General features: G+C 33.1%; 4 protein-coding genes across 5 annotated transcripts; 1 reads left to right on the top strand and 3 right to left on the bottom strand.

Moving 5' to 3' along the window:
* Nucleotides 1–355: 355 nt before the first annotated feature.
* LOC149495090 (electron transfer flavoprotein subunit beta, mitochondrial-like) lies at nucleotides 356–4,098 on the bottom strand. 2 transcript variants are annotated; one of them, XM_089723587.1, is made up of 6 exons: nucleotides 3,968–4,098; nucleotides 3,421–3,503; nucleotides 3,044–3,328; nucleotides 2,836–2,916; nucleotides 1,256–1,350; nucleotides 356–710 (listed from the first exon to the last, which is right to left on the bottom strand). In XM_089723587.1, exons 1-6 carry the CDS (start codon nucleotides 3,999–4,001, stop codon nucleotides 485–487), a joined length of 804 nt encoding a protein of 267 aa, XP_089579713.1. In that variant the 5' UTR covers nucleotides 4,002–4,098; the 3' UTR covers nucleotides 356–484. The 2 variants fall into 2 exon arrangements, with proteins under 2 accessions (XP_089579713.1, XP_089579714.1); XM_089723588.1 differs by having other exon boundaries at nucleotides 3,421–3,498; nucleotides 3,968–4,091.
* Nucleotides 4,099–5,722: 1,624 nt separating this feature from the next.
* LOC105632120 (RING-H2 finger protein ATL16) lies at nucleotides 5,723–7,331 on the bottom strand. The gene has a single exon (XM_012214418.4). It carries the CDS (start codon nucleotides 6,964–6,966, stop codon nucleotides 5,860–5,862), a length of 1,107 nt encoding a protein of 368 aa, XP_012069808.1. The 5' UTR covers nucleotides 6,967–7,331; the 3' UTR covers nucleotides 5,723–5,859.
* Nucleotides 7,332–22,105: 14,774 nt separating this feature from the next.
* LOC105632121 (ethylene-responsive transcription factor ERF096) lies at nucleotides 22,106–22,993 on the top strand. The gene has a single exon (XM_012214419.4). The coding sequence runs from the start codon at nucleotides 22,119–22,121 to the stop codon at nucleotides 22,536–22,538; it is 420 nt and encodes a 139-aa protein (XP_012069809.1). The 5' UTR covers nucleotides 22,106–22,118; the 3' UTR covers nucleotides 22,539–22,993.
* A 1,389-nt stretch (nucleotides 22,994–24,382) lies between these two features.
* On the bottom strand, nucleotides 24,383–25,117 carry LOC105632233 (ethylene-responsive transcription factor ERF098). The gene has a single exon (XM_012214552.3). The coding sequence runs from the start codon at nucleotides 25,035–25,037 to the stop codon at nucleotides 24,576–24,578; it is 462 nt and encodes a 153-aa protein (XP_012069942.1). The 5' UTR covers nucleotides 25,038–25,117; the 3' UTR covers nucleotides 24,383–24,575.
* Nucleotides 25,118–27,392: the final 2,275 nt, after the last annotated feature.

Below are 27,392 nucleotides of genomic sequence, written 5' to 3'. Positions count from 1 at the left end.
TTTCACTTTTACCCTTTTCTTTTGCCACATATTTCCTCCGTTCTAAAATTTTAATTTTCAATTTTTTTCATATTATTTCTTATTTTTCCATTAGTATATCTTTAAAGATCTTAATTAATTATCTTTAATTTTTGTTCCATTATCTAATAAATTCAACCAATGATTATTATAAACCGGGATTGTAAGAGAGTGAAAAGAAAAAAAATATATTTTTAAAAATACAAATGAGACTATTATTTTAGAACACTAAGAGATTTTAATTTTGAATCGAAGGGATATCAAGTTACTAACACAAGCTCATGCTATTGCATTTTTAACCCAGCAATAAATCATAAACATTTGCGAACATACATAATTCATTCAACTGATTTGAATTTATTCAATTTGTGAAGTTAGCATTCGGAGCTTAGCTATCCACTGTTCATAACCCTCAAATAATTAGCAGAGAGGATTTCATCGATAAATTAGCCATATTATTGAACAATCAAATGACACGAGCTTCATTTCTAAGCTTGTCAATCAATTCATCCACAGAAGAAACAATAACCCCAGCTTTTCTCTTGGGTGGATCTGTAACTTCAACGATCTCTAGATCGGATTTAATTTCCACTTTTAACTCCTCCGGCGTGTATTTTTTGATGACCTTCGATTTTGCTTTCATGATGTTTGGCAGCGTTGCATACCTTGGTTGATTCAGTCTCAGATCAGTGCTGCACGAGGAGATAAACTTGAATGCATCAAAATATGACATCTATACACAATATACATGCAAACACGGCTGAAATGCAAAACGCCGACCATTCTCTTTTTCTCATATTTGGATCTAAAAAGAGTCGTTCATCGAAGTTAATAAAGGAATTCAGTCACCAGAGATCATCTCTCTGACTGCATGAAGTCGATTGGCTTTGTATTTACTGCCATAAGATGTTTTAGTAGCACACAATATGATGATTACAGCAGCCTGCTTGAAGAAAAATAAGCTACTGAAAGACAAAAACAAAATGCATTTTCTTTAGCAATTAATTTATCTTGGAATTATTATATGACTGAGAATGATTTTAATATTTCATCTAGCATCTTAGAGGTTGTATTTATTGGATAATAGGATAAGTTCAGTGATGAAATTACAGTACTATCATGTTTGAAACACCATAACAGTATGCAACTGAGGGGCGTATTTTCCAAAACTTGCCCAACCATATTAGCAAGTTCAAAACAACTGAATACAAACAGAAAATGAGAATCAAATACTTACGTGATTACTGCAGGCAAGTCTAAACACAAAGTCTCAAGACCGCCATCCACTTCTCTTTCTACTGTTGCTACTTGTTTCTCCTTGTCAAGTAAAACCTACTATCAAACAGCAATGTTATTGGAAAACAGAGAACAGAAGAGAGACGGAATCAAAGAATACATAGAAGTCATGAATGGGATAATAGTAGCCCCCTCGTACAAAAACCATCTAGCGACTAGCAACAACAGCCAAAGCATACACATACAAGCAAGATCCAGTTCTAAGACCAACTAGCCACCCCTTTAGCGTCAAACCTTAAGGAATGGACTCAAAACATATTTGAATTCTTATGAAAACAACAGAGAATTAAACACAACCAAATTAAAAATAATCATTTGAATGCACAAAATATTGTTCCTATTTCCTACACCAATTCAAGGCTTGATGTAAATGCATATTAGAAGGTAAGTGAATGTGAAACAATATTATAGTCAGTACTCGCCATGGTTTGGCAAAATGTAAAATGAACTTTCCTCTAGAGTCCACCATAGAAGTTACTGCCCCTTCACGAAAATAATATGGAATCATTCAGCAACCATTAGCACTGACAAGTTTAAACCGTCTCAGTAGTGTGAAACAGTTGAGCGAAACCTAAGATCCTTCACCAGCCTAGTTTTAAGATACAATTCCAAGGTCAGCAACTGGCCATCCAGTTGCAGCAGAATCTTGAAGCCCCTAGTATTTACATTCTAAATCCACAATATCTAACATTATGCGATAACAATGACAAACTCGAGTCCAAATCCGAAACTTAGTAATATTCTTAATAGACATAAATTGATGTTTCATAATCCTTATGTTTCAACTGTCAACATAATAAGCATCATACCACCCAGTTGACCAGTTTCCTCTAAAAAGAAAATGATGAGAGATATGCTTCAAAATCTTGTGTCATCCCTATAGTCTCTTCTCAACTGTTTCCTACTTATAAGGTTCCCTCTGAATTATAATATATATCACTGGATGTTGAGATTTTCAGTACTCATTCACAAAATCAAACAGCACCACAAACTTCAATGTGCATTCAATTCATCAAACTTGTTGGTTTCCTTTTATTATGTTGTGCATGTACGTCATTGACATAACCAGTCTTCTCCAAGAAGGATTTACACTATACAGAACATTTTCAAAAGTATGTAAGAGCTGCATTATACTGGAAACATTTGGCATTATTGCCTGCCTCTTTTTAGCAGGGATGCTTGTGAACATACACTAACTAAAGCATAGCATTAATGCCCGCTCACTTTGCTCAACGGCATTGGCAATGCTATCACCCATTCCCAACTAATAGCTCCAAAATACAGTTGATACATTAATTCTTACTAACAAGTGACTAATTGGAAATCATAGAAAAACAGCTCCGGAAAATCAAATTTGCCACAACAGCATACCTTAAAGGTTAACCCTTTCTTTTACAGCCAACCGATAGAAACATACAACTATATCAAAGAAACAAGAGACACAAGAAAATAAAATAGAACCTAACAGAGGAGGCTCCTATTCAAGAGTGCCAATTGAATGATGGCATACATCTGGCTAACCTTTGAAGCAAATGTCCCTTGAGGCCAACCAAGCAACCCCGCAACCATTTGCCCTGTTTGATTGCAATCATCATCAATGGCCTAAACCAAAAACCCACCTATTAGATAACAAGTAAAGCTCCAAAATAACTCCAACAAAAAACAAAAATTAATTAAATTTCTCAAGAACTTAGATAATAAGAAAATAAAATTCAATACATTAACCAACCTGCTTTCCCATAATAATCAGCCCGGGTTTCTCGACCTCCACAAGAGCCTTCAAAAGCTTAGCCACAGTAAGCGGATACAAAGCACTAGTAGATTCCACATGAATCCCTCTATCCGCTCCCATGGCTAGACCCGTCCGCAGCGTATCAACGCACTGCGCGGAGCCCATGCTCACTGCGACAACCTCAGATGCCAATCGCGCCTCCTTGATTCGAAGCGCCTCTTCCAAAGCTATCTCGCAAAATGGATTCATTGACATCTTAACATTCTGGGTCTCCACTCCGCTCTAAACCAATAAAATAAATTAGAAAACATAATCAAGCATCTAAAGTAAGTGTAAGTTTCTGGAGTTTGATGAAGATGGTTATGGTGATTTACCTTATCAGGTTTGACTCTGATCTTCACGGCGTAATCGATAACTCGCTTTACGGCCACCAAAATCTTCATAGTTGCTGTCTGAACTGGACAGAGAGAGCGAAAACTTAAAACTGGCGAAAGCTAAAGAACTAAAAACGATTTGGATAAAATAAAACAACTTTTAAACTTAAAATTTACGTGTTAAATTAGTTTTGGATCAATAAAATATTTTATAAAACTATAAAGGCAAATTATCCAAATCTTTTAATTTGAAAGCTTATCCGAATACTTTTATTGAAAATGGTAAACCCTTTATGCTGTAATTTAGAAAAGGAACGTGTAATTGTGTATATTACAAGCCAATAAGACAATAAGTTATGAGTTTATAGATATTTTTATTAAATTCAGACTAAAAAATAAATAAAAAAACAAAATCTAATACGTGTAAACAATAGCATGTTGGTTTTAATTCTATAAAAAATAAAATTAAGATTGAACTGCTGAAATACAGTTGCTAAGATAATTTCAGAACTATCGTTTTTAATTTGATTCCGGTTGGAAACGCAACTATAATCATATGCCTGCGTGTGGGCTTTAGACATGGGACATTGCTTCCCAACCGGTCACTGAAAGAATAGCCCTTGAAGAACTCAGCACTCCTGAGAAGCAACTAAATAATCCTATACTTGTTTGTCTCTTCCTTAAAAAGAAAGTCGATAAGGGCTACTAATACTCGCATGGATCTGAGTGCTTATTGCTTCCTTGCTTACTGATGGCGTGGCATTTTATGCAGTAATGTTATTGTTATTTGCATCCAATCGTTGGATAAAATGGGCTTACATTAGATGTTGGCCCTTTGATCGTGGGCCTGAGCTAAGTCCATCTAAAGACACTTCGAGTAATAAAGGTCACAGTCCGTCCGGAGATCTGAGTCAAACTCTTTTTCCTTTTTTAATTCATCCAACGCTGAATACGTGAAAATAAATAATAGTGTGAATTCATTTGACTCACTTAATCAGTGAAACTCATAGTTGAAAAAACAGAGTCTTTTCTTATTTGAGATTATTCGCTATTAATATTAAATTTAAATTTAATATGTTATATTGAAAATTTTAAATATTAATCACTGAAATGCCTACTTCAAAAAAATATAATTTAATTTTAAATTTTTTTAATCTATTTTATATTTGGTGAAGAAGAAGAAGCGGAGGAGGAATTGACTGATTTATTTCTCGAAAAAGACGGAGGAGGGCAATGGAGACCAATGGGGTCCCTAATGCATGCCACAGAGAAGGCTTGCACTATCGTTGCCGCCCATACATAAAAGCACATGGCTGAACAAAAGTTTTACGTCATCGGATCATACATACATAACACAGACACAGATGATAGATGCAAGACTTGTTATTGTAATATTTTCAAAGTCAGAATCTGTTGATAATAAACCAAGAATTCAAAATCCACCAGACAACAACAAACTGAAAACCAATTTAGTGCCTATCTAGTGTAGTTATATTGTCAAACGCATCGGAAACCAATGTGTGGCCCTTCCTACATAAATGTCCACATATTTTTGTTACCTCGAAGTAGCTGCATCTTTCATTGTCCTTGGGTTGGACTCGACCAAAAATAATAAATGACCATTTCCCATTGTTTCATTACTGTAGTTCTGACCAAAGGTGGAATTCTAATCTTCAAAGTTTGAGCTAAGCTCGAGTTCGATTTAAAACAAAAAGAAAATATAATTTAAAACCGAACATTTATCATTGGGCGACAAATCTGATAATTTTGATTGACAGATTAGCCGATGGTTCTTACAGGCTGGAGCGGAAGTTGATGAGTTAGTAAAACTGTAAAAGAAGCATCACCAACCATGACCAGAAAATATACAGTTATCTACTTTCATCCTTCACCATTATTGGTAGAGGAAGTTGGTGGATATTGGCATCATTATACTAGTTGAAAAGGACCTTTCACTCTATATCTGCCCTCCTAAATCAAAGAAAAGGTGGCTCCTTTGTTACCCTTTTTCTTCTCTTTGAATTTCTTTTTGTAAATTTTCCCTCTTTTTGTACCTCCTAAATCAACAGATGGGACCTCTCTCTACTTTTTCAAATTTTGTTTCATTCTTTAGCAAAAAAAAGAACAAAAAGAAAATAGTAGAAAAATTTTTAATTTTTTTTTTTCAGATTAACCACTTGAATCAATCCAAATTAAAAAATGAAAAAGGAAATGGTAATATCAGCCTACCATAATCATAGTAATAATGACTAATTTAGTAATGAAGAACAGACAGGGCCAGGCCAAAAAGAAAAACCAAGAATCAAATAAAAATTAGAATTTTAGATTTCAATTGAATATTTTCTGTCACAATAAATCCTACTCCTTTAATAAACACAGCTAAAATCACTATATCCTTTGAAAAAGAAAGAAGAATTAATCTAAACCTTCTTTTGAGCCTTAAGGCTCCAAATAAACAGGTAAAACAGCACTTCTTGATCCTCCTCTGCCATGACCAAAAGAAAAGAAGTTTCTTCTTGGTCTTCCATTAACATTACTACTACAACCTTGATCATTAGGACTAACCTCGCCTACTAATTGCCAGCTCTGCTTCTGAGAAATTTCTTGAATTGCTAAATAAAGCTGCCGATCTGCCGATGAGTCCATTGAAAAAGATCTTCTAATGGGTTGAATTGCAAATTGATCATCTTTCCCTCTAATATCAATACATTCATCGCCCATACTTGTTACCTTATTAAATTTCCTTGACTTCTTCTGAGCCGTTGATCCTCCTCCTCCTCTCTGCTCCAATTTCCTCCTCGGAGAAGGGGTACTAATTGACCGGACCGATAACTCTCCTGAATTCATCAACTTTTCCTGTGCTGCAAGCAAAGTTTGATCTGTGGAATTATGATTATTACTTCCCAATTCAATAACAACATAATCTTCATCTCCACCAATCAAACTTCCGCTATAAGGATTTGGATCTTGTGGCGAAGAGCTTGGCGCTATAACATGATCAAATGGGAATCTTGAATTAGTAGCAGGATTGCTTGAAATGCTATTTCTACAAAGTGGGCAATTTGCATTGTTTTGAAGCCAAATATCAATACAATCAATGTGAAAAACATGGCTGCAATTTGGTATTATTCTTAACTTCTCATCTTCTTGAAACTCATTCAAGCAAACCGCACATTCGCTAACTGGATTCTTATAATGGCTTTCCTTCTTGAACTTGAATATCGGGATTGACCTTATTATTGACTCGTCGAGTCCACGATTCTCCACTGCTGGAGGATAACCCATTAATGGGTCTTCATTATTTCTGTTTCTTGATAAAGAAAATCGCCTCAGAAGATCTATGCGGTGCCAGTTGAGGCAGCATTTGATTACGAAGATATAATAGCTAACAAGCAAAAAAGCGGTAGCTAAAATTCCTATTATTGCAACAGCTATAATAGGAAAACTTGTATCTGAAGAATGTAAGCTATTACGAGGTCCAAAGATTGAGTCAGTAGAAGGACTTGTAATTGGAGGAAGAAGAGATTGTTTGCTTTCAAGATCCATGAAACTGGTGGAATCTTCTAGATCTTGATTATAATTCACTGAACATCCAAAAATAATGAAGTCCCGCAAGAAACAGAATATGAGAAAATATTAATGGTGAGAACTGAGGACAACCAACAAAGAAAGATTTGAAATTAAGGAGACAAGTGTAGAATCAAGAAAGATGTGAGAACGTGGAGAAGAGGGAAAACCCAGGTGGGGTAAATGAAGGAGATGCGTAAATGGAGACATGAAAGGTTTGAAATTCAATGAAAATGAGCTTTTAAACAATTCTTTAAAGCAGAGAAGGAGGAAAAAGAAAATAAAAATAAAAACTCTGAACTAAAGACTACGTAGTTGGTGAATTTTCCTTCGGTTTTAGTAGCAACAGCGTATAAAAATGAAGAGGGATTGCTAGGATGGGCGGCTGTCCAGCATGGATGATAGGCAGCTTTGCTTTAGTTAGGGGACCAATACACAGCAGCTAACCACTCATTAGGAACAATGTTTCTGTTGTTACGATACTATTAATCTTGATTGATTTAAAGTCTTAACTAACTACACAATTTTCCTTTTTTTAATTTCATTTTTTTGTTGGACAGAAATCTTTAAGCTACAGTTATCAGAATTTAAAATCTTATTTCATTATAATATATACTTAAGAGCCATCGGATTAATAATTTAAGAATCAAAATGAATCAGATAATCAAGATTACGTAAAATTATTTACCATTACTAATTAATATTAATTCTATTATTATATTGAGTATATTGCACCAGTAAATGCTATTATGAGAAGCTGAAGTAATTTATTCTAAGTATATAAAAATAGAAAGTAGAGACAAGTTTAATTAAAATTGATGAATGTGAAAATGATAGGGAGCATGGGGTTTTTCCAAATGGTAATGATTCAAAAAGACTTGACTTTTCATACACTCGTTCATTTTATTTTCAATCATAAAAGAGATTTAATATTTATAATTTTTTAATACCCACATGGAAGCCAACATCACTATGACTTGCCATGGATTAATTGGTTCATAATTAGACAGAATTGAGATTAATTAATTAACTTCCATTAATTGCAAATATAAACAGACAACGTGTATATATCTAAGTTTGCATTCACACCTAAAATTATGTAAAATTGAAAAAAATATAATAATCAATGGACCTCCCTCCACTCCAATTTGAAATGCCATACGAAGAATCATCATATATAATATCAAATGAGAAATCAACGTTTAAAGGGAAAATAATGTTGTGGTGGGTCCAAATAGGATAGCCTCTTTGTCCAAAAAGAGACTGCCATAACATAAGAAAGAAAGAAAGTCAAAACCGTAGAAATCTAATAGAAATAGAAGAAGAGGACACAATTAAAGGCAGAACCGACACTTCCCATGCTTGCGTGTTGACAACTTATACCAAAGACAAAAGCCAAACCAAAAATTAATCTTATTTCTTTCGTTTTTTTAATTAAAAAATTATATAATTTTTTTAAAAAAAAGTTGCATTCCACGGTCAAATCTTTGCAGCCTCTCTCTCTGCCAATGGCAATCCAAGATTGAAAGAAACTTAATTCGCTTTCCTAGATCGGTATGACTTTCTGAATGTTCTTTTTTTTTTTTTTAATTTATAAAAAGAAAGAAATATTTGCCTTGCTAAACAAGCTCATCAGAGTAGCTAAAGGTGGAAATATGAGTCGTCTTCTTGGTTGGTTGGTTGGTTTGTCCTTTGAAAGTTTTAATCATGTCTTCGGTTTTCTTTCTTGTTTCTGGGTGTATGTGGACTACTCATTTCATCGCAATCTTGCTATAAAATTTCACTTGTTTGTTTAACAAACATTCCTTCCTTTTTTTTTTCTAATCCCTCCTTAATTCTCTTTTTGATTAATTAATTAAAATATAGTATATTTATTTGGTCTCTCTATTCCACAAGTTATTCTATGTTTGTTAATGGATAATAAACATCACACTCAAAACTCTGAATATCTCAAGTCTTATCGTTATCTTGTCACATAAAGACTTTCTCTTCTTAATTACTACTATGTTTACATTAGATTCAAATATTGTCTTAAATATTAAGTGACAGCTCTACTCCAGTTCATAATTTCCACAATGATAGGTAACCTATATTCCCCGCTTCCAAAACGACAACGTCTAACTTGATCTGCAAGTCAGTTGACTTGGAAGTGGGAAGTATACACCGGTAAACGAACCTTGTCCTAATCTGTAAACCTGAAATAAAAAAACTAAAGTCATATACTCCTCTCTATGTCCTAACTTATTTATTTATATTAACTGAGTAATCTTTCAAAGGTTAAAAGAGTTTATCTATACTAACTGAGTAATCTACATGGAAGAAAGAAATTAATAAATAAAATACTCTGACACATGGCAGGAGGCAACAGCTGTCCATAGTTAGTTTTACCTCTTGGAGGAGTTCCCCAGCTTGGAAAGATTAATTGGAAAATAAAATACTCCAGTACTAACGTGTTTCATAACAAAATTAAATGGAAAAAAAAAAAAAAATTGTTTTTCCAAGGACGGAAATTTCATGCATAGATTGTGGGATCATGGAAATTACAAGCCATAAGATGGATCAAAACACGTGGGTTCTGACGTTGAAAGGCTTTCAGTCACGTGAATGCAAATAGTAAAATTTTGCCAGGGACATGAATCAGGTTCAGGCAGTTGCTATTTTTATCTTTTCAGGTTAGTTTCTCTTCGAGTGATTATATATATATATGTGGGTCTTAAGAGTCCGGTCTTCTACGTTTACCAGCTAGGTATGGGATTGCATGTGGTGTCACGTGCCATGCAAGACATTGATTTTTCTCGGGTCAATTTTATTGCAACTGGTCAACTCGATCGGTCAAAAGTTGAGCAATTGAGAATGAACTGAAGATCCATCTTTGATTTTTCACTATTAAGGTGCACTGTTTAAGCTTTGACGGACTTTAAACTAGTTTTCTATTATCAGAGTTTTATGCGTTCAATTATTGATTAGTTACAGTTTTACTCTTCTTGCTATCATCTACACATTACCAACTGGGTTTGCTTGTAACTCGTTATTTGTATGTAACTATTGCATGATCTTGGACTAATCATAAATCATTTAAATATATTATTACCAAAATTTTAAAAAATAACTTAAATGATAAGATATGCCTAAATTTACCATATGATTTCAGCAAAATCAAGTGACGAATACTCTGAATAATAATATAAATATTGTATACAAAATGGGCCATACTCGGACGTAGGCAAGTGTTTTCCTGCTTTAGTAGAACTTTTGTTTTGACAAATGCGTAAGTGGGCCAAATGACTTGTTTCAGCATGCATCGCCAAACACGGCCCAATGTGTAGGAGGTCTGGGCTGGGCCTTAAAAATCGCTTCAATTCAACCGCTAATTACCGGCAGGCAGTAACTTTTGCAATTTTTATTTATTGGTTTTCTTCTTTCCCTTCTTCTTTGAAAATTCACCCTAAGAGATTAACAGAAAGCTACCCTAATTATCGTCACTAATCAAGCACTCCTTTTCCCTTTTTTTTTTTTTTTTTTTTTTTTTTTGGGTAAAAATCAGACGTTATAAACTATAGACAAAGTCTAGAATAGACTATGCTTAAAACATCATCAACATCATTGAAAATCTAATTGTACATATCATACGAATACCCATTCAAAAAATGTCCCTAAAAAAATTACTTCCGCTTTGTTTATGAATCGGTCTGTACTTCTATTCATTTCCAATATGAATGATTGAATAATTCCGACCACATTTTTTTATTAAAAAAATGTTTGGAATAAATGATATTATGAGTATCGTTTCATGGGAGAAAATAATAAAAAATGGCACATAACTGATGATTATACAAAAAGTTATCTTTTCACGTTCTTAACCTTCAAAATATGAACAAACACTTGCATTGGTTTGTCTAGTAACTTCCAAATATTGTTGATTTCACCAACAATGTCGTTTCCAACATTAAAAACATGTTTATTTCAAAATATTAACTTACATTTTCAATTTGGAATATTAAGTTTCAATTTTTTTTTTTTTTTGACTTGTTTTATTATAAATTTGACAAATAAATATCATAACTGAGATTCTTATAAACGATAAAAGAATTATTTAAATCATTGCGAAGATAATAACATTGTCACGACCCGATTCCATGGGCCGGACCGGCACTAGGGCCCAGGTAAGCTTAAGGCCCCCGAGACCCGTAGTAAGCCTGAAACACTAAAAATTTATTATCTCAATATAATTTTAAACATTCAGCCCATATTATTATGAAAGATAAACCTCAATATTTTATTATTTCTCGGCCCAAGTTTATCTTCTACAGCATTCTATAGTTCGAGCCCCATTTACAATATAACACATTTTTAATATGGGCTTACAGAATTATTTTGTCTATGTTAATTTACAGCTAAATATATGTAAATTCTACAACTGCGGAGTCACTAACTGTTTGTTATACATAGCTTCTTATACATATAATTACATAGCAAAACAATTATGGCACTGGGAAAACTTCTTAATAATCCTGCGGCGAAGAAAACATAGCTTAACCCGAATTAAAGAGAAACTACTTCCTGAAAAATTTAAGCAAGACATGTGAGTTTTCTAAGGAGTAATAATTATTACACAACACACGCAGTCATACAAATGTGTACACATATTAATCTAGTCATCCGACTAGTTATATGCTCACGCAGCCAGTCACACAAATGGCATATCATCAGCACTCACAATCATAAACATCTTCATATAATCACATCACGTGGAAATTAGTCAGTGGCGCCACCTGAAACCCCAACGAGCCGTCCTCACACATGGCTCGCCCTCTCATACATGTGCACCAGGGAGCCGATCCCCCATACGGCCAACTGGTCTAATCCTCACTGACCAGTCCTCTCATTATTTTTCCATTCTCTCGTTTCTTTTCCATACCAACAGGAGGCAACCCGGTGGTCTCCATCCAATCTAGATCATCAAGTGCTCACAACAGGAGGCCACCCTGCGGGCTACAATCAAATCTAGATTATCAGGTGCGCAACAACAAGAAGCCATCCTGTGAATTTCCATATAATTTATATCATCAGGTGCACAAGGGGGCGCCGATCTCCCATTTTCCCGGCCGACGGTCAAATATCAAATCATAATCGGATCCATATCACAGACCGTCCTCACAAACCCATGGTGGTCCACTTCATCCTAATTCCACACAAACAAGGCACAACATATTCACAGCACAGGTAATCAAACAATGCAATCAAATGCAGACATATTGATCAGTTGAGCATCATAATGCAATGCACAATTAGGCATTCATTCTTAATTACAATTAAATAATTAAATAAATAATATTAACAACAACAAAGATAAAATAAATAATAATAATAATAATAATAATAATAATAATAATAATAAACAATGATAATCAAAATGAATAAATAATTGAATAATTAAATAAATAATAATGATAATCATAAAATAATTAGAGCACTATATTTATTATGTATTAAGTTATAGAATTAATCTAAATAAATTTATTAATTATGTTATTACTTAAAACTAGTCTAATTTCTATTGAAATTTCGGCAGCACCTCCCCTAAAAATTGGACTATCCACCTGTTTAGATAACACAGTATTATTATATATTTATCAATCAATGCACACAGCCCATCCGTCGGGCAATCAATCAATTTAAAATCCCATCCTCCTTCCATAACAACAATATCATTAAGTTAATTTCAATTACTTTCACTTGATAGTTTCGTAGTGTCTAACTATTATAGTACTCTTTATCAATCTTTCATTTCTTCATTCTTGCTTAAAGATAATAGCCACATATTTATACCTTTGTTAAATTTTATATTAGCCAATACGAACAAATGCTTTTATTAAATTAAAATCTAAAGAATACATATACTAAGAGATTTAACTTACAGCTTAAAATATATCGATTAACTATTCCTAGCGAGAATTAAACCTACTATTTCAAATGTTTCAGTTTATCTTTCGCGTTTGGATTCATAATAATCATTCTGAATGTTTCGCATTCATGAGTTCAGAATTAAATGTATTTACCTATCAAGGTTCTCTAACAAGAATCATAATAATTTTAACTAGGCCTATTCGATCACTCCTATTTTCAACATAAAATTAAAACCCCTCTTATCCCAATTCATGTCAATTTTCATGCTTAGAAAACATTAAAACTCCATATAAAGCTATAAAATTCAAACGAGAAAATAATCACAAATAAATTCAGACCCAGATCAAATTGACTTAAGCCATTTTCTAATAGAATTAAGCATTACTTCAGCTTTGATTACTAAAGATTACTATTAACTAATATATTGAAGCTTAATAACTAACAGATCCACAAGGAGATAGATTCCTATCTTAAACATTACTTTTGTATAACTAATTCATTCTTAGGTATTATTCATGTAATTATGTAGCTAATATCCTTAATTAACAAATTTTCTGCAGTCTTATACTTTCTAAGCCTAATTATAAATTCAAGTCAAACAATAGTTTGAATATCAATCAATGTCAGATTACAAATCTAACATTATAGTCATACTCTACTGGTTGAGTGCAAAATTCTGCCTATTTAGCACTTTCCGGTTACCGGAAACATCAACCGTCGCCACAAGCCACGGTGGCCCGACGGCCAGCAGGCCTGAGATCAAATAACAGTATACTGAAAATAAAGAATGCTTCCTGTAAGTTCGATTTTGAGATCAATATCTACAAAATATGGCAATTAATTACTAAAACCCCAAATTTTATCAATTGACAAAACCTAAATCTTCAATCATCTCAAGTGGCTCATTCAAATTCAATTTGTCCATTAATTATTTATCTAAAGATAACGAGAAGGCATTTTGGGACTCACCTTGCTAACGTGGATCGCCGAAAAACGATGAGGTCGCTGGAAATCGAGCAGGAGACGCGATCTGGCGGTGGAGCAGAACTGCGACTTCTGCCATCGTTGCGCTCGCCAGAGAGGAGGAGAAGGAGGCTTGAGCATCTGCGGCGGTGACGCGACGGCGAGGTGGCGCTGGTTCTGGTGGTCGGACAAAAACGAGAGGAGGAGAGGCAGGGAGGTCGCTGCGCCGCAGAAAAACGGGAAGAGGAGAGGCAGTGAGGTCGCTGCCGTTCGATGGTGGCACGATGGAGGTTCGGTCGGCTCAGGTGGCCGGAAACGGAGGAGGAAAGGGGGAGAGGAGGTCGCGCGCTTGGTGCTAGCGCAAGGAAGAAGAAGGGAAAAAAAAGAAAAGTAAAAGAAAAAGAAAAAGAAAAAGAAAAAAAAGAAAAAAGAAAAAAAATCTTGGGGCTTCTAGACCATTCCGGTTCGATTCGAACCGGTTTGGTCTAATTTAATGATTCGGCTCGATTTTTGCTCGATTTTCAAGTTTTTCAATTGGTTTTTGAATTATTCTTGTGGTTTTCAATTTTTGGGCTTGGGCCCAATTTGAAAATTTGGGCTCGAATTGAGCCTGTTTTACATTTACAGCCCACACGGCCAAAATTTGCGATTTTTGATTTAAAAAAAATTCGAAGGTTTTGAAAATAAAAATTCGGGGTATTATAATCTCCCCTCCTTAAGACAATTCGTCCTCGAATTGAAATCTAACAGGGGTAATAAGAACAGAAGAATAGGTGATTCTAAAGTCAGAAGTGATATTCCAAATACTAAAAAGTCTGCTCAAAAGCGAATAAGATAGACCGAGTAAAGGGAATAGTTAGGGCGTTCTGATAGTACTTCTACCGTCAATCATCCTACTTAGTGCCACCTGACTGAAACTTATAAGAAACTCGCGTTTATTGCCTTAATCTCCAATTACTATCTTTAGACAGTTACTGAAATCTTTAGGAAATCTTTCTTTGAATAATATTTTATCTTAAAACTGGTTTAACAATAAGTTGCACATTTATAGGTGTATATGTATATATATATATATATTCAAGATTATATGATTCATTTGAAAATTTAAACATTCCTTCATGAAAACCAAGCATATAATTTTACAAAAAGCGATTAATTGAAATTTGATTTTTTTTTTTTTTATAGTGATAAGAATTATCTCATTTAATTTACATATAGACTTACTAAAACTCTTATTGATTAAAAATTCAAAAACTTATTACTTTAATTCAAAACTTTAAGAAAAATCGTCTGCGACTTCCGTTGTCTATTATATCATAGGGCACTTCGAAATAACTGTCTTTGTTTCTCATCTATACAAATTCGATTGTCCCTATAATATCTTTACCATAGACTAGTTCATATGTTATATAGCTCCTAGATCACGACAGCCCTTAGCTATCTCATTCCTACAAAAATTTTCTTAAGTCCTGACCTAATGCTATCTTAACACCCAAATATCACATCAAATCAATCTCATTAGCATCTTATCGCCTAATGCATATATACTAACAACTTCTCTCTCTCATGGACTAGAATTTTCTAAACTATAGTCTTAAACATTTATTTAAAAGTCTTAATTAGCCATACATCTACCTATCACTAACTTGAGTCGACTTTATATTTAACTTTCCTATCTCATTTGTCCTTAATCAATCAATATTCTCTTATTCAAGTTGAGTAAGATATTTATAAATTACTCTAATTTGTCTACCACTTGCTCCTAACATATATTACACTTTGTTATATATACCATTTCTATATCCTTAAACCATTCAAGTCCATTCCTAATGTTATTCTTTCCATTTATTTTGCAACCTAGCTTCTAAACTAAAGTTGTCTCCTCAAACTTTTCCAACGTTTGTGTCCTTAATTCAACTACTAATTACCACCATTTCTTATTACTACCTTTTATCTTGTTCTTCTCAAAACATTCTTTTTAAGTTCTAACCACACTCATGATCGACTCACCTTGTTATTTCACCTAACTGGCCCTGTGATAAAAATAGACAACTTACGAAAATAACTTTTTACATAATTAATCAATTTCAGATTATTTGTCATAACATAATTTAAATTCAAATCAAAATGGGGTTTTAAATATCAAATATCAAATATCAAGTAAGTAAAACGGTTAAAAAGATTTTTTTTTTTTTTTTTTTTTTTTTTTGAATAAATTCTAAAGAAAGTCAATAGCTGAGCTGAATGCTAAAATACCGATTCCTAACCACCCAAAGTTCATCAATCCACCATACAAATGAAAAACCTATTTATTCTCTACACTAACCTATTCACTGATAGGGATAGAGCTCACATGAAAAGTAGTGCACTGGGTGATCAGGCCAATCCACTACCATCCGGGTATTACTCTATTCCCTAACCTAAAGATTGATATTAGCTCAGGCCCCTGTAAGTATTGTGATAGACTTATCCTATTGTTCCCAACTTTCACTTCGAACCTCTATAGTCTAACAATCTACATAATAAGTGTGATATTTTCCCACCTCATAGGGTCTAGTGCGTCCACCATCCCTAGGGAGGAAAATCACAAAGTTTCCTTCCTTATGTTGGTTACGGCCGATCCCAACATAAGGAAATTTCCTATGCTCCGCAGTTGTGTCCTAAAATTTCTAACCTAAGCTCTGATACCAACTTTGTCACGACCCGATTCCATGGGCCGGACCGGCACTAGGGCCCAGGTAAGCTTAAGGCCCCCGAGACCCGTAGTAAGCCTGAAACACTAAAAATTTATTATCTCAATATAATTTTAAACATTCAGCCCATATTATTATGAAAGATAAACCTCAATATTTTATTATTTCTCGGCCCAAGTTTATCTTCTACAGCATTCTATAGTTCGAGCCCCATTTACAATATAACACATTTTTAATATGGGCTTACAGAATTATTTTGTCTATGTTAATTTACAGCTAAATATATGTAAATTCTACAACTGCGGAGTCACTAACTGTTTGTTATACATAGCTTCTTATACATATAATTACATAGCAAAACAATTATGGCACTGGGAAAACTTCTTAATAATCCTGCGGCGAAGAAAACATAGCTTAACCCGAATTAAAGAGAAACTACTTCCTGAAAAATTTAAGCAAGACATGTGAGTTTTCTAAGGAGTAATAATTATTACACAACACACGCAGTCATACAAATGTGTACACATATTAATCTAGTCATCCGACTAGTTATATGCTCACGCAGCCAGTCACACAAATGGCATATCATCAGCACTCACAATCATAAACATCTTCATATAATCACATCACGTGGAAATTAGTCAGTGGCGCCACCTGAAACCCCAACGAGCCGTCCTCACACATGGCTCGCCCTCTCATACATGTGCACCAGGGAGCCGATCCCCCATACGGCCAACTGGTCTAATCCTCACTGACCAGTCCTCTCATTATTTTTCCATTCTCTCGTTTCTTTTCCATACCAACAGGAGGCAACCCGGTGGTCTCCATCCAATCTAGATCATCAAGTGCTCACAACAGGAGGCCACCCTGCGGGCTACAATCAAATCTAGATTATCAGGTGCGCAACAACAAGAAGCCATCCTGTGAATTTCCATATAATTTATATCATCAGGTGCACAAGGGGGCGCCGATCTCCCATTTTCCCGGCCGACGGTCAAATATCAAATCATAATCGGATCCATATCACAGACCGTCCTCACAAACCCATGGTGGTCCACTTCATCCTAATTCCACACAAACAAGGCACAACATATTCACAGCACAGGTAATCAAACAATGCAATCAAATGCAGACATATTGATCAGTTGAGCATCATAATGCAATGCACAATTAGGCATTCATTCTTAATTACAATTAAATAATTAAATAAATAATATTAACAACAACAAAGATAAAATAAATAATAATAATAATAATAATAATAATAATAATAATAATAAACAATGATAATCAAAATGAATAAATAATTGAATAATTAAATAAATAATAATGATAATCATAAAATAATTAGAGCACTATATTTATTATGTATTAAGTTATAGAATTAATCTAAATAAATTTATTAATTATGTTATTACTTAAAACTAGTCTAATTTCTATTGAAATTTCGGCAGCACCTCCCCTAAAAATTGGACTATCCACCTGTTTAGATAACACAGTATTATTATATATTTATCAATCAATGCACACAGCCCATCCGTCGGGCAATCAATCAATTTAAAATCCCATCCTCCTTCCATAACAACAATATCATTAAGTTAATTTCAATTACTTTCACTTGATAGTTTCGTAGTGTCTAACTATTATAGTACTCTTTATCAATCTTTCATTTCTTCATTCTTGCTTAAAGATAATAGCCACATATTTATACCTTTGTTAAATTTTATATTAGCCAATACGAACAAATGCTTTTATTAAATTAAAATCTAAAGAATACATATACTAAGAGATTTAACTTACAGCTTAAAATATATCGATTAACTATTCCTAGCGAGAATTAAACCTACTATTTCAAATGTTTCAGTTTATCTTTCGCGTTTGGATTCATAATAATCATTCTGAATGTTTCGCATTCATGAGTTCAGAATTAAATGTATTTACCTATCAAGGTTCTCTAACAAGAATCATAATAATTTTAACTAGGCCTATTCGATCACTCCTATTTTCAACATAAAATTAAAACCCCTCTTATCCCAATTCATGTCAATTTTCATGCTTAGAAAACATTAAAACTCCATATAAAGCTATAAAATTCAAACGAGAAAATAATCACAAATAAATTCAGACCCAGATCAAATTGACTTAAGCCATTTTCTAATAGAATTAAGCATTACTTCAGCTTTGATTACTAAAGATTACTATTAACTAATATATTGAAGCTTAATAACTAACAGATCCACAAGGAGATAGATTCCTATCTTAAACATTACTTTTGTATAACTAATTCATTCTTAGGTATTATTCATGTAATTATGTAGCTAATATCCTTAATTAACAAATTTTCTGCAGTCTTATACTTTCTAAGCCTAATTATAAATTCAAGTCAAACAATAGTTTGAATATCAATCAATGTCAGATTACAAATCTAACATTATAGTCATACTCTACTGGTTGAGTGCAAAATTCTGCCTATTTAGCACTTTCCGGTTACCGGAAACATCAACCGTCGCCACAAGCCACGGTGGCCCGACGGCCAGCAGGCCTGAGATCAAATAACAGTATACTGAAAATAAAGAATGCTTCCTGTAAGTTCGATTTTGAGATCAATATCTACAAAATATGGCAATTAATTACTAAAACCCCAAATTTTATCAATTGACAAAACCTAAATCTTCAATCATCTCAAGTGGCTCATTCAAATTCAATTTGTCCATTAATTATTTATCTAAAGATAACGAGAAGGCATTTTGGGACTCACCTTGCTAACGTGGATCGCCGAAAAACGATGAGGTCGCTGGAAATCGAGCAGGAGACGCGATCTGGCGGTGGAGCAGAACTGCGACTTCTGCCATCGTTGCGCTCGCCAGAGAGGAGGAGAAGGAGGCTTGAGCATCTGCGGCGGTGACGCGACGGCGAGGTGGCGCTGGTTCTGGTGGTCGGACAAAAACGAGAGGAGGAGAGGCAGTGAGGTCGCTGCGCCGCAGAAAAACGGGAAGAGGAGAGGCAGTGAGGTCGCTGCCGTTCGATGGTGGCACGATGGAGGTTCGGTCGGCTCAGGTGGCCGGAAACGGAGGAGGAAAGGGGGAGAGGAGGTCGCGCGCTTGGTGCTAGCGCAAGGAAGAAGAAGGGAAAAAAAAGAAAAGTAAAAGAAAAAGAAAAAGAAAAAGAAAAAAAAGAAAAAAGAAAAAAAATCTTGGGGCTTCTAGACCATTCCGGTTCGATTCGAACCGGTTTGGTCTAATTTAATGATTCGGCTCGATTTTTGCTCGATTTTCAAGTTTTTCAATTGGTTTTTGAATTATTCTTGTGGTTTTCAATTTTTGGGCTTGGGCCCAATTTGAAAATTTGGGCTCGAATTGAGCCTGTTTTACATTTACAGCCCACACGGCCAAAATTTGCGATTTTTGATTTAAAAAAAATTCGAAGGTTTTGAAAATAAAAATTCGGGGTATTATAAACATGAAGTGTCAACTATTACTCATTAATTTACAAACATTTTCTTTTTAAAATATATAAAATAATGTTTTGATTGAAATTCTTAATTGTCATTTCAAACTTTAAATTTGGGAAGCATGCAAATCTTGAAATGCTTGGTGTCATTTTGGCATGAGTCGCTCTCCTTTTCTTTTCTTTTGTTTTTTCCTTTCAATTTTCGTATTCTCATCATTATATTTTCTGTATGTAGATGAAACGACACAACAAGTTTATTTCAAATTTCAGCCAATTCAAAGCTATTGTCTTGTCAATATCACAATTTAACAATAACTAATTATGTTGTACGTATTTCCTTCAATGTACGTATTAATTGAAAGAGAAAAAGAAATAATAAAATAATGCAATTTCCCTCTCTATAATGATTAAAATTAACCTGCAACATCATCGAATATATATATAATTATAACAATTTAATCTGCATAGAATCATTTATCAATTTTCTTTTGATTAAAGTCTCAATACATTGTATCAATAATACGTTGATTGAAATGCTAAGTGACCTTAATTTCATAAGGATAAAAATAAAAATTCGATTCTAAAAAAATGCATTTTATTGAAAAGGCTAAAAATTTTTACCCTTTACAACTCGAGGGATTACACCAATTTCATATTATCTTATCATGTTAATTTTTCTTTTGTACATTGCTAAAAGAGTAAGTGTTGAGGGATTAAATTTATGATCTTTTGCATCACAAAATAGGTATTGACTCCACTTAATTAAAGATATTTTTGGAATATTTAAATGTAAAAAGCCTAAATTTTTTGCATTTTTATAATTTTATACTTTCCAAAACTTGCTGATATAACTATTAAACTTCATAAATGAACATAAATACAACTTAATCAGTATTGAGTAAGCAAATAATAAAAATAAAATGATAAAAAAGCATGAATTTAACTATTTTTACAATTTTAGTTAGTTCTTTTAATTATTATATAATTTCTACTCCATTGATATTATAATTTTTATTTTTATTTTATAATACTAAATTTATCTTGTTTAACTTAATTAAAGAAGAACTAAACTTGAAAATTAATTAACAAATGGGTGTCCTCTAATCTAACCCAAAAGATTAAAGAATTCAGTACTTAAAGTTAAATTTCCCCGTTTTATTTTCCCATTTAAATTTAAATAAAAGCGCACTGTTCTTGGCATAAATTAACAGCTCCAATCATGAAAGTTGGAGCTTAAACAAAAGTGACAGAAATGTCAACTTAGAGTCAATAATGACCTAAAAATGAGAAAAAAAAAAACTATAAAATAATATTTCCATTCTTGATTGATTGATATTTAATATTTTTAATTAGTGTATTTCTCTCCTTTTCTAATTGCACGCGCGAAACTATCACTGTCTCAACCAAATCTTTGGTTATTATATTAACATTATTAACATTCATTTTTCTTGGATTAATGAAATTTTCAACGCCTTCTACGTCAAGGGAAGACCGTGTTGAAATAATTATCACTACACAATAAAAAATCAACTTGAAATCAATTACTCCCTAATTAATATAAATTTGACTTTTAATAAATAAATAAATAAATAAATTAGTAAAAGGAGCATTTTAATTTTCTGCAAAGTATATTTTTTTTGTTTGTTTTTTTGAGGGTATTGAGATTAATTTTCTTTCTGAGTCAATTCCACTTGTGCTTTTTTCTGCAAATTATTTATTGTTTTAAAAGGAAAAAGGAATTAAATTCAAACGTCATGATTTATGACTATATCATAACAATGAAAAGACCAATATAGATTCGTGGGTTTGGCTGATAATAGTAATTGGCTAAAAAGTGACGAACAGAATATAGAAAATGAAAGGAAAGCGTTTATATTCTAAACCAGAAAGCCATCAGCTTGACCATCCAGGTGCAATGGACTCAACCTGTAGTCCATAATCCATATTGAAACTTCTCCTAGAACGCCTAAATGATTCTCAGCCACCTCATTCTCCACGAGGCCAAACATCGTTTCTTTGACATTCGCCAGGTGTCTTTTTTATCCATATAAATATTATTTACAAGCACTTATGTAAGCCATGCAAAACATAACAAACTACACTACTCTGCAACTAAGCATGGATGAGGATAAGAGCACAAAGAGCAATAAGGAAGAAAGAAGCGACGGTGAAGTCAAATACAGAGGCGTTCGAAGGCGGCCGTGGGGTAAATTTGCGGCGGAGATACGCGACTCCACCAGACATGGAGCGCGGGTTTGGCTTGGAACTTTTAAAACGGCAGAGGAAGCAGCAAGAGCTTATGACCGAGCCGCTTATGCAATGAGAGGGCAGTTTGCGATTCTTAACTTCCCTAATGAGTATCCTCTTACAAGCACAGCTGGTGCTGGCGCTTCTTCTTCTTCATCTTCTTCTGCTCCTCCTCCTCCTCCTCCTTCTTCTTCAGCAATGACAAGGCAAGTTTTTGAGATAGAGTATTTGGATGATAAGTTACTGGAAGAGATGCTTGAGACAGAAGAGCAAAAGAACAAGAAAAAGTAATGAAGTTAAAATTATCAAAAACCCATAATGTAAGATGTTTCTGCTTTGTTGCAACAAAAATATACAAATGGTTTCTGTCTCTTGCACATTAGATTACCATAAGACATTACTACACGGGGAAAGAGTTATCTACACCGCATGCATGGCCACATCTATATCCAACCACTCACATACGGTATTTTGGTTCAAACAGGGGCAATTTTGATAATATATTGGGAAAAAAATGATAAAATGGTAACATTTTTTTAAGACCCTATTTTTTAATTGGCTTGGTGTACAAGACCACACATACATCAGTTGTAAGAAATTTTTATCTTTGCTATATAATTAAACTTTATATAAGTTTTTTTCACTTATCATACTTTAGTTAAATTTGAGTGTAACAGAATGTCTGATGGCTAGAGTCTAGTCTTGAATATATCTAGTTTTTTCCTAGCATTTTTAGTTACTAATAAAAAGAAATTTGTTTGCCTATAAAAAAATACTATGCAGTGTGTATTTCATGTTTTTTTCTTTTTATTTTTAATTAATGACTGGTGAATGCATATTCCCTCAATAAAAGGTTGTGAGAATATTGAAACATCTTGTACTTTTCTAGAAGGCATATGTTATTGTCCATCAAATTGATAATTTGGTTCTTTTTCTAGTTCTAGATTATGGCATGTTACCTAACTTAACCTTTTGTTTTATAGCTTCTTATTTATACACATTATATGATGACTGCCTAGAATTCAATTTCCCATGTGGAAAGAAAAGAAATTTTAATTATTAATTTAATTTGCATATGTAACTGAATGAACTACCCAACAGAACAAACTGAAAACCAACTAATTAACTACCATCTACTGCCTTTCAAGTAGCGAACCAACCATTATTGCACATATATATGGCGGCGACAAAGATTGAGTTTTAATTGATGAGAGACAGATTCAATCTAAAAGTCTAAACTTATGCATATATGTTGTAGACTTGCCAATTTACTTGCTTTCATATATGCGAGGTTCAATCACTTTAAACGAATTGTCGGCTTGGTCGAGGACGACGAAAGGATGCTTACAATTATTTGAACAATTGACTAGTTATCGTTTTCCGGTAGAGACACAGAGTTATCAGTTCATGAGTTTAACTTTTTACCTTCAAGTGGCTCAATAATTTTATCATTTTACTAGAATTTCCATCATCCTGAGATCATTAGCATCTCAATATCAGGGTACAGCTAGGATTTTTAAGAGATGTAAAACTATTTAAAACCTGGTTTTGAACTTAGGCTTTGCTAAGGACCAACATCATGTGCCTCTGCTCCTGCTCAATTTGCCTGCAGTTTTCTAAATAAATTTGATTTCCAATTCCATATATACATGTTCTTTCAAGGCAGTAACGCCAATAAAGCAAGTCGTAGTGCAAATCGTATGGACTCGGCAATTTATCTGAGCCTTTTATTTATTTCTAATATATACGACTCTTCTAGATGATTTTGTTCGAACAAAGAAATCATTTGCTTTATTCAGATGCTTCTTTAATTCACGGAAATTATAATAGCTTATGAAATATAATTGAGGTCCTGTCATTTTGATTCATATATTCGATAATAACATTTCATCAAGGAATAATATTTTTCACCGTCTTTTAAGATGTGATTAGATTATAACGATTCCATTTCACAGTAAATATCATATTCTGGGGTTCTTCAAACCATAAACATCTTGATCTTTGCCCTTCTTTTTTTTTATCTTATAGTTGCTTTTCTTATTATTTTACAAAAATTAAACTTTGATCCAGTATATGCAGATTTTCCTTTTTTTTTTTTTTTTTTTTTTAGAGAAAATAGAAAAACTGGAGCTATATAATAAATTATGGAATTGCAGCAACTTTAATTAATTCATTTAAATTCCAGAAATCCATGGAATTAACTACCAAGCCATACATTTCTCATCTAATGGGTGAACCACAATTTATTCATCTTCTATCTTATATGTATAAATATAGAAAAGCTCTTCACTACAACAGTTAATGTGAAGAGAATGCAGATAATATTCATCAATCTTCCCGTCGTTTCTTCTTCTTCTCCTCCTCTGATTCAAGAAGCTCCTCCAAGACCGTATCATCTAAATACTCGAACTCAAACACTTGCTTCTCTTGCCCACTCGAACTGGAGCTTCCTCTCTCAGAACTCATCTCCATTGCACCACTAAATGAAGAGGAAGGAGATGACGACTGATGAGGAGAAGACGATGAAGCAATTACTCGAGAATAATATTCATTAGGAAAATTAAGGATTGCAAGATGACCTCTCATGCTAAATGCAGCTCTATCATAAGCACGCGCCGCCTCCTCTGCGGTGTCAAATGTTCCTAGCCACAACCTAGCCCCCTGCCTTGATGGGTCTCGAATCTCCGACGCATATTTCCCCCACGGCCGCCTTCTTACCCCTCGGTAATGCACTTCTTCTCTTCCTTTATCTTCTTTGTTCTTGGTCCCTTTGCTGCTACTGCCTTCCATATAATAAGACTATCTAATTAATTTGTATTTATCAATTAATTAAATTATTGGTTTGGTAAATTGTATTTTTCAAATTTGAAGCTTGGTAATTTGGTTATGTTATTATAATGGGTGGGTGATATTTATATATGAATTTTGGATCTTTAGGTCATTAAAATTTTAATTAATTACCAATTAGGAATTCTCAATTACGTGGATTTGACTATATATATATATCTGGTAACTCTATTTCGAGGAAGGTTCTTTGCAGTACAAATATGAATTGGATTGTTCTATGATTCTAATAATGGTATTGGAAAAGCATAGTAAAAATATTAATTTTTAAAGAGGTTCTTATTCTGTTAATTTGGAATAAATGTATAGCATGAGTAATAGTGTATGTCACTAGCAAATCTGAAATCTATATGCTGACTTCATGACCGCTATTAAGATAATAAAATTTAATTAATTTTATTAGCATTTCTTCGATATGATGCCCAAATCAAATTTGGTTTTTATGTAATTAGATTTAATTGGACCTACCCTTACAATTAACTTGCTAATAAAGTTAATATTATTCTATTTATGGTGCTCAAAATCAAAAATGGAAGACCTAGTCCTACCTCCTCCTTTCTCTTTTCCCATAAAGGTATTGGCATTTGGCACCTTACTATTTCGATTCTCTGAATTTTTTTTTTTTTTGGTAATTACTGTATAGATTTTATTCAAATGCTCTTAGTGACTACCTCAATTCAGGTTGTGGCTCAAATTCGCAACGTAGATTGGATACATGGAAAGAATTCTAGGATTTGATCTCCATTAAACATACCTACATAGAAGGGTGAAGAGTTTTAACTGTGACTAAACTCCGAACCAGATTAATTGATCTCCGATAATGTCCAAACACTGATGGTTTACACGAAAAAAAGACCTCAATTTTTAAAATTATACTATTTAGATATTGTCTTATAATTTCTACTACTCTAAGGTCCAACCGTTAGTTTTCATTAAATGAAATATCAAAAGATAATTACTATACAATTCTTATGGTTTAGAGAAATGTACTAATCAAGACCTCAATTTACATAATTTTTATACTATTTAACCTCTATATAATAATTCTTCTTGAGTGTCTGTTTGATATTTCATAACCACTTGACGGAAATACAAACAGCTGGACCTAATAATATAATATAACTATAATGTAATGACTAAATGGTGTAATTTTGAAAATTGAAGTTCATACTAACGCATTTGATAACAATATAAGGATTATACAGTAATTTACTTTAATTTTTTATGGATTAATTATGAAAAAAACAAAACTGAATTCCTTCCTGACTAGGTAATCGAGTCTCAGTTGGATTATTCGATTTGATTACTTATAATTGAATAATTCTACAGTCTTATACAAGACCACGTGCTCTCTCAATTCTTTCAATTCATATCTACTTGTAAATTTGGATTTATTAGAAATTGAAATGTTTTCTAACAACGGTTTAATGATTTTCAACCATATTATTTTGCATACATATTTTCACATTCAGACCGGATGGTAAAGTCGAATTGATGGGCAGAAAGTTTCAGACATAAAAGGAAGGCCTTCATTATTCTGTAATGATGTCCTGTAACAAAACAATAAACTTAATTTTGAAAAAATTAATAAAAGAAAAACAAAAAGAAGAAACAATTTCTTGTTTGGACAAAGGGTGGCCCAAATGATGAAACGCAGCCCAGTTGATTTTACGTAAGCAAACCCAACCCGCAATAGATTCCTTGGTTTATTCTTGCTATTATGAACAGGTAGCAGATATATTAATTTTAGAAAGCAATTTTAATTTTTCGTATTTTTACATTTTTTTGGTCAAAAATGTCATTATTATTATTATTATTATTATTATTATCAGAAAAAAAATTAACAGATTGAATGTGGTTTTATGGAGAAAAATGAAAAAGAAGTGTTGAGTTGGAGTCTATTAGCAATTAGCAGCCATTCAATTCAAATGTTTGCAGAGAAGAAATGAGTTCATTAATGCATTGGGCGGTGGTCAAATAGATAGGCCCATTTATTGGGTTGGGTTGGGACCCAAAGGAGCCTAAATTATCATTTTTATTGTTTTTGTAAAATAAATTTAATTTAGCAGATGATATCAAACAAATTCTACTTTTGATTGTAGACTAAAGCCTTGGTCTTTTTTATATGACAATGGCCTTTCTTATATTTTAATAATAATATAAGCTCGCAATAAATATTTAAATATTTTTATTGTTAAATTATTATTAAAATCATTCTATTTAATTGTGTTATACTTTTTTTTAAATTAAAAAGAGAACGAAAATATGAATAATAGTATATTTTCAGGTAATAAATAAATA

Source organism: Jatropha curcas, chromosome 7 (assembly GCF_041381405.1).
Source record: "Jatropha curcas cultivar XTBG-Jc1 chromosome 7, XTBG_Jcur_1.0, whole genome shotgun sequence".
Lineage (NCBI taxonomy): Eukaryota > Viridiplantae > Streptophyta > Magnoliopsida > Malpighiales > Euphorbiaceae > Jatropha > Jatropha curcas.
The sequence above is the reverse complement of the archived record's forward strand: the minus strand, read 5'-3'. Positions and strand labels throughout refer to the sequence as shown.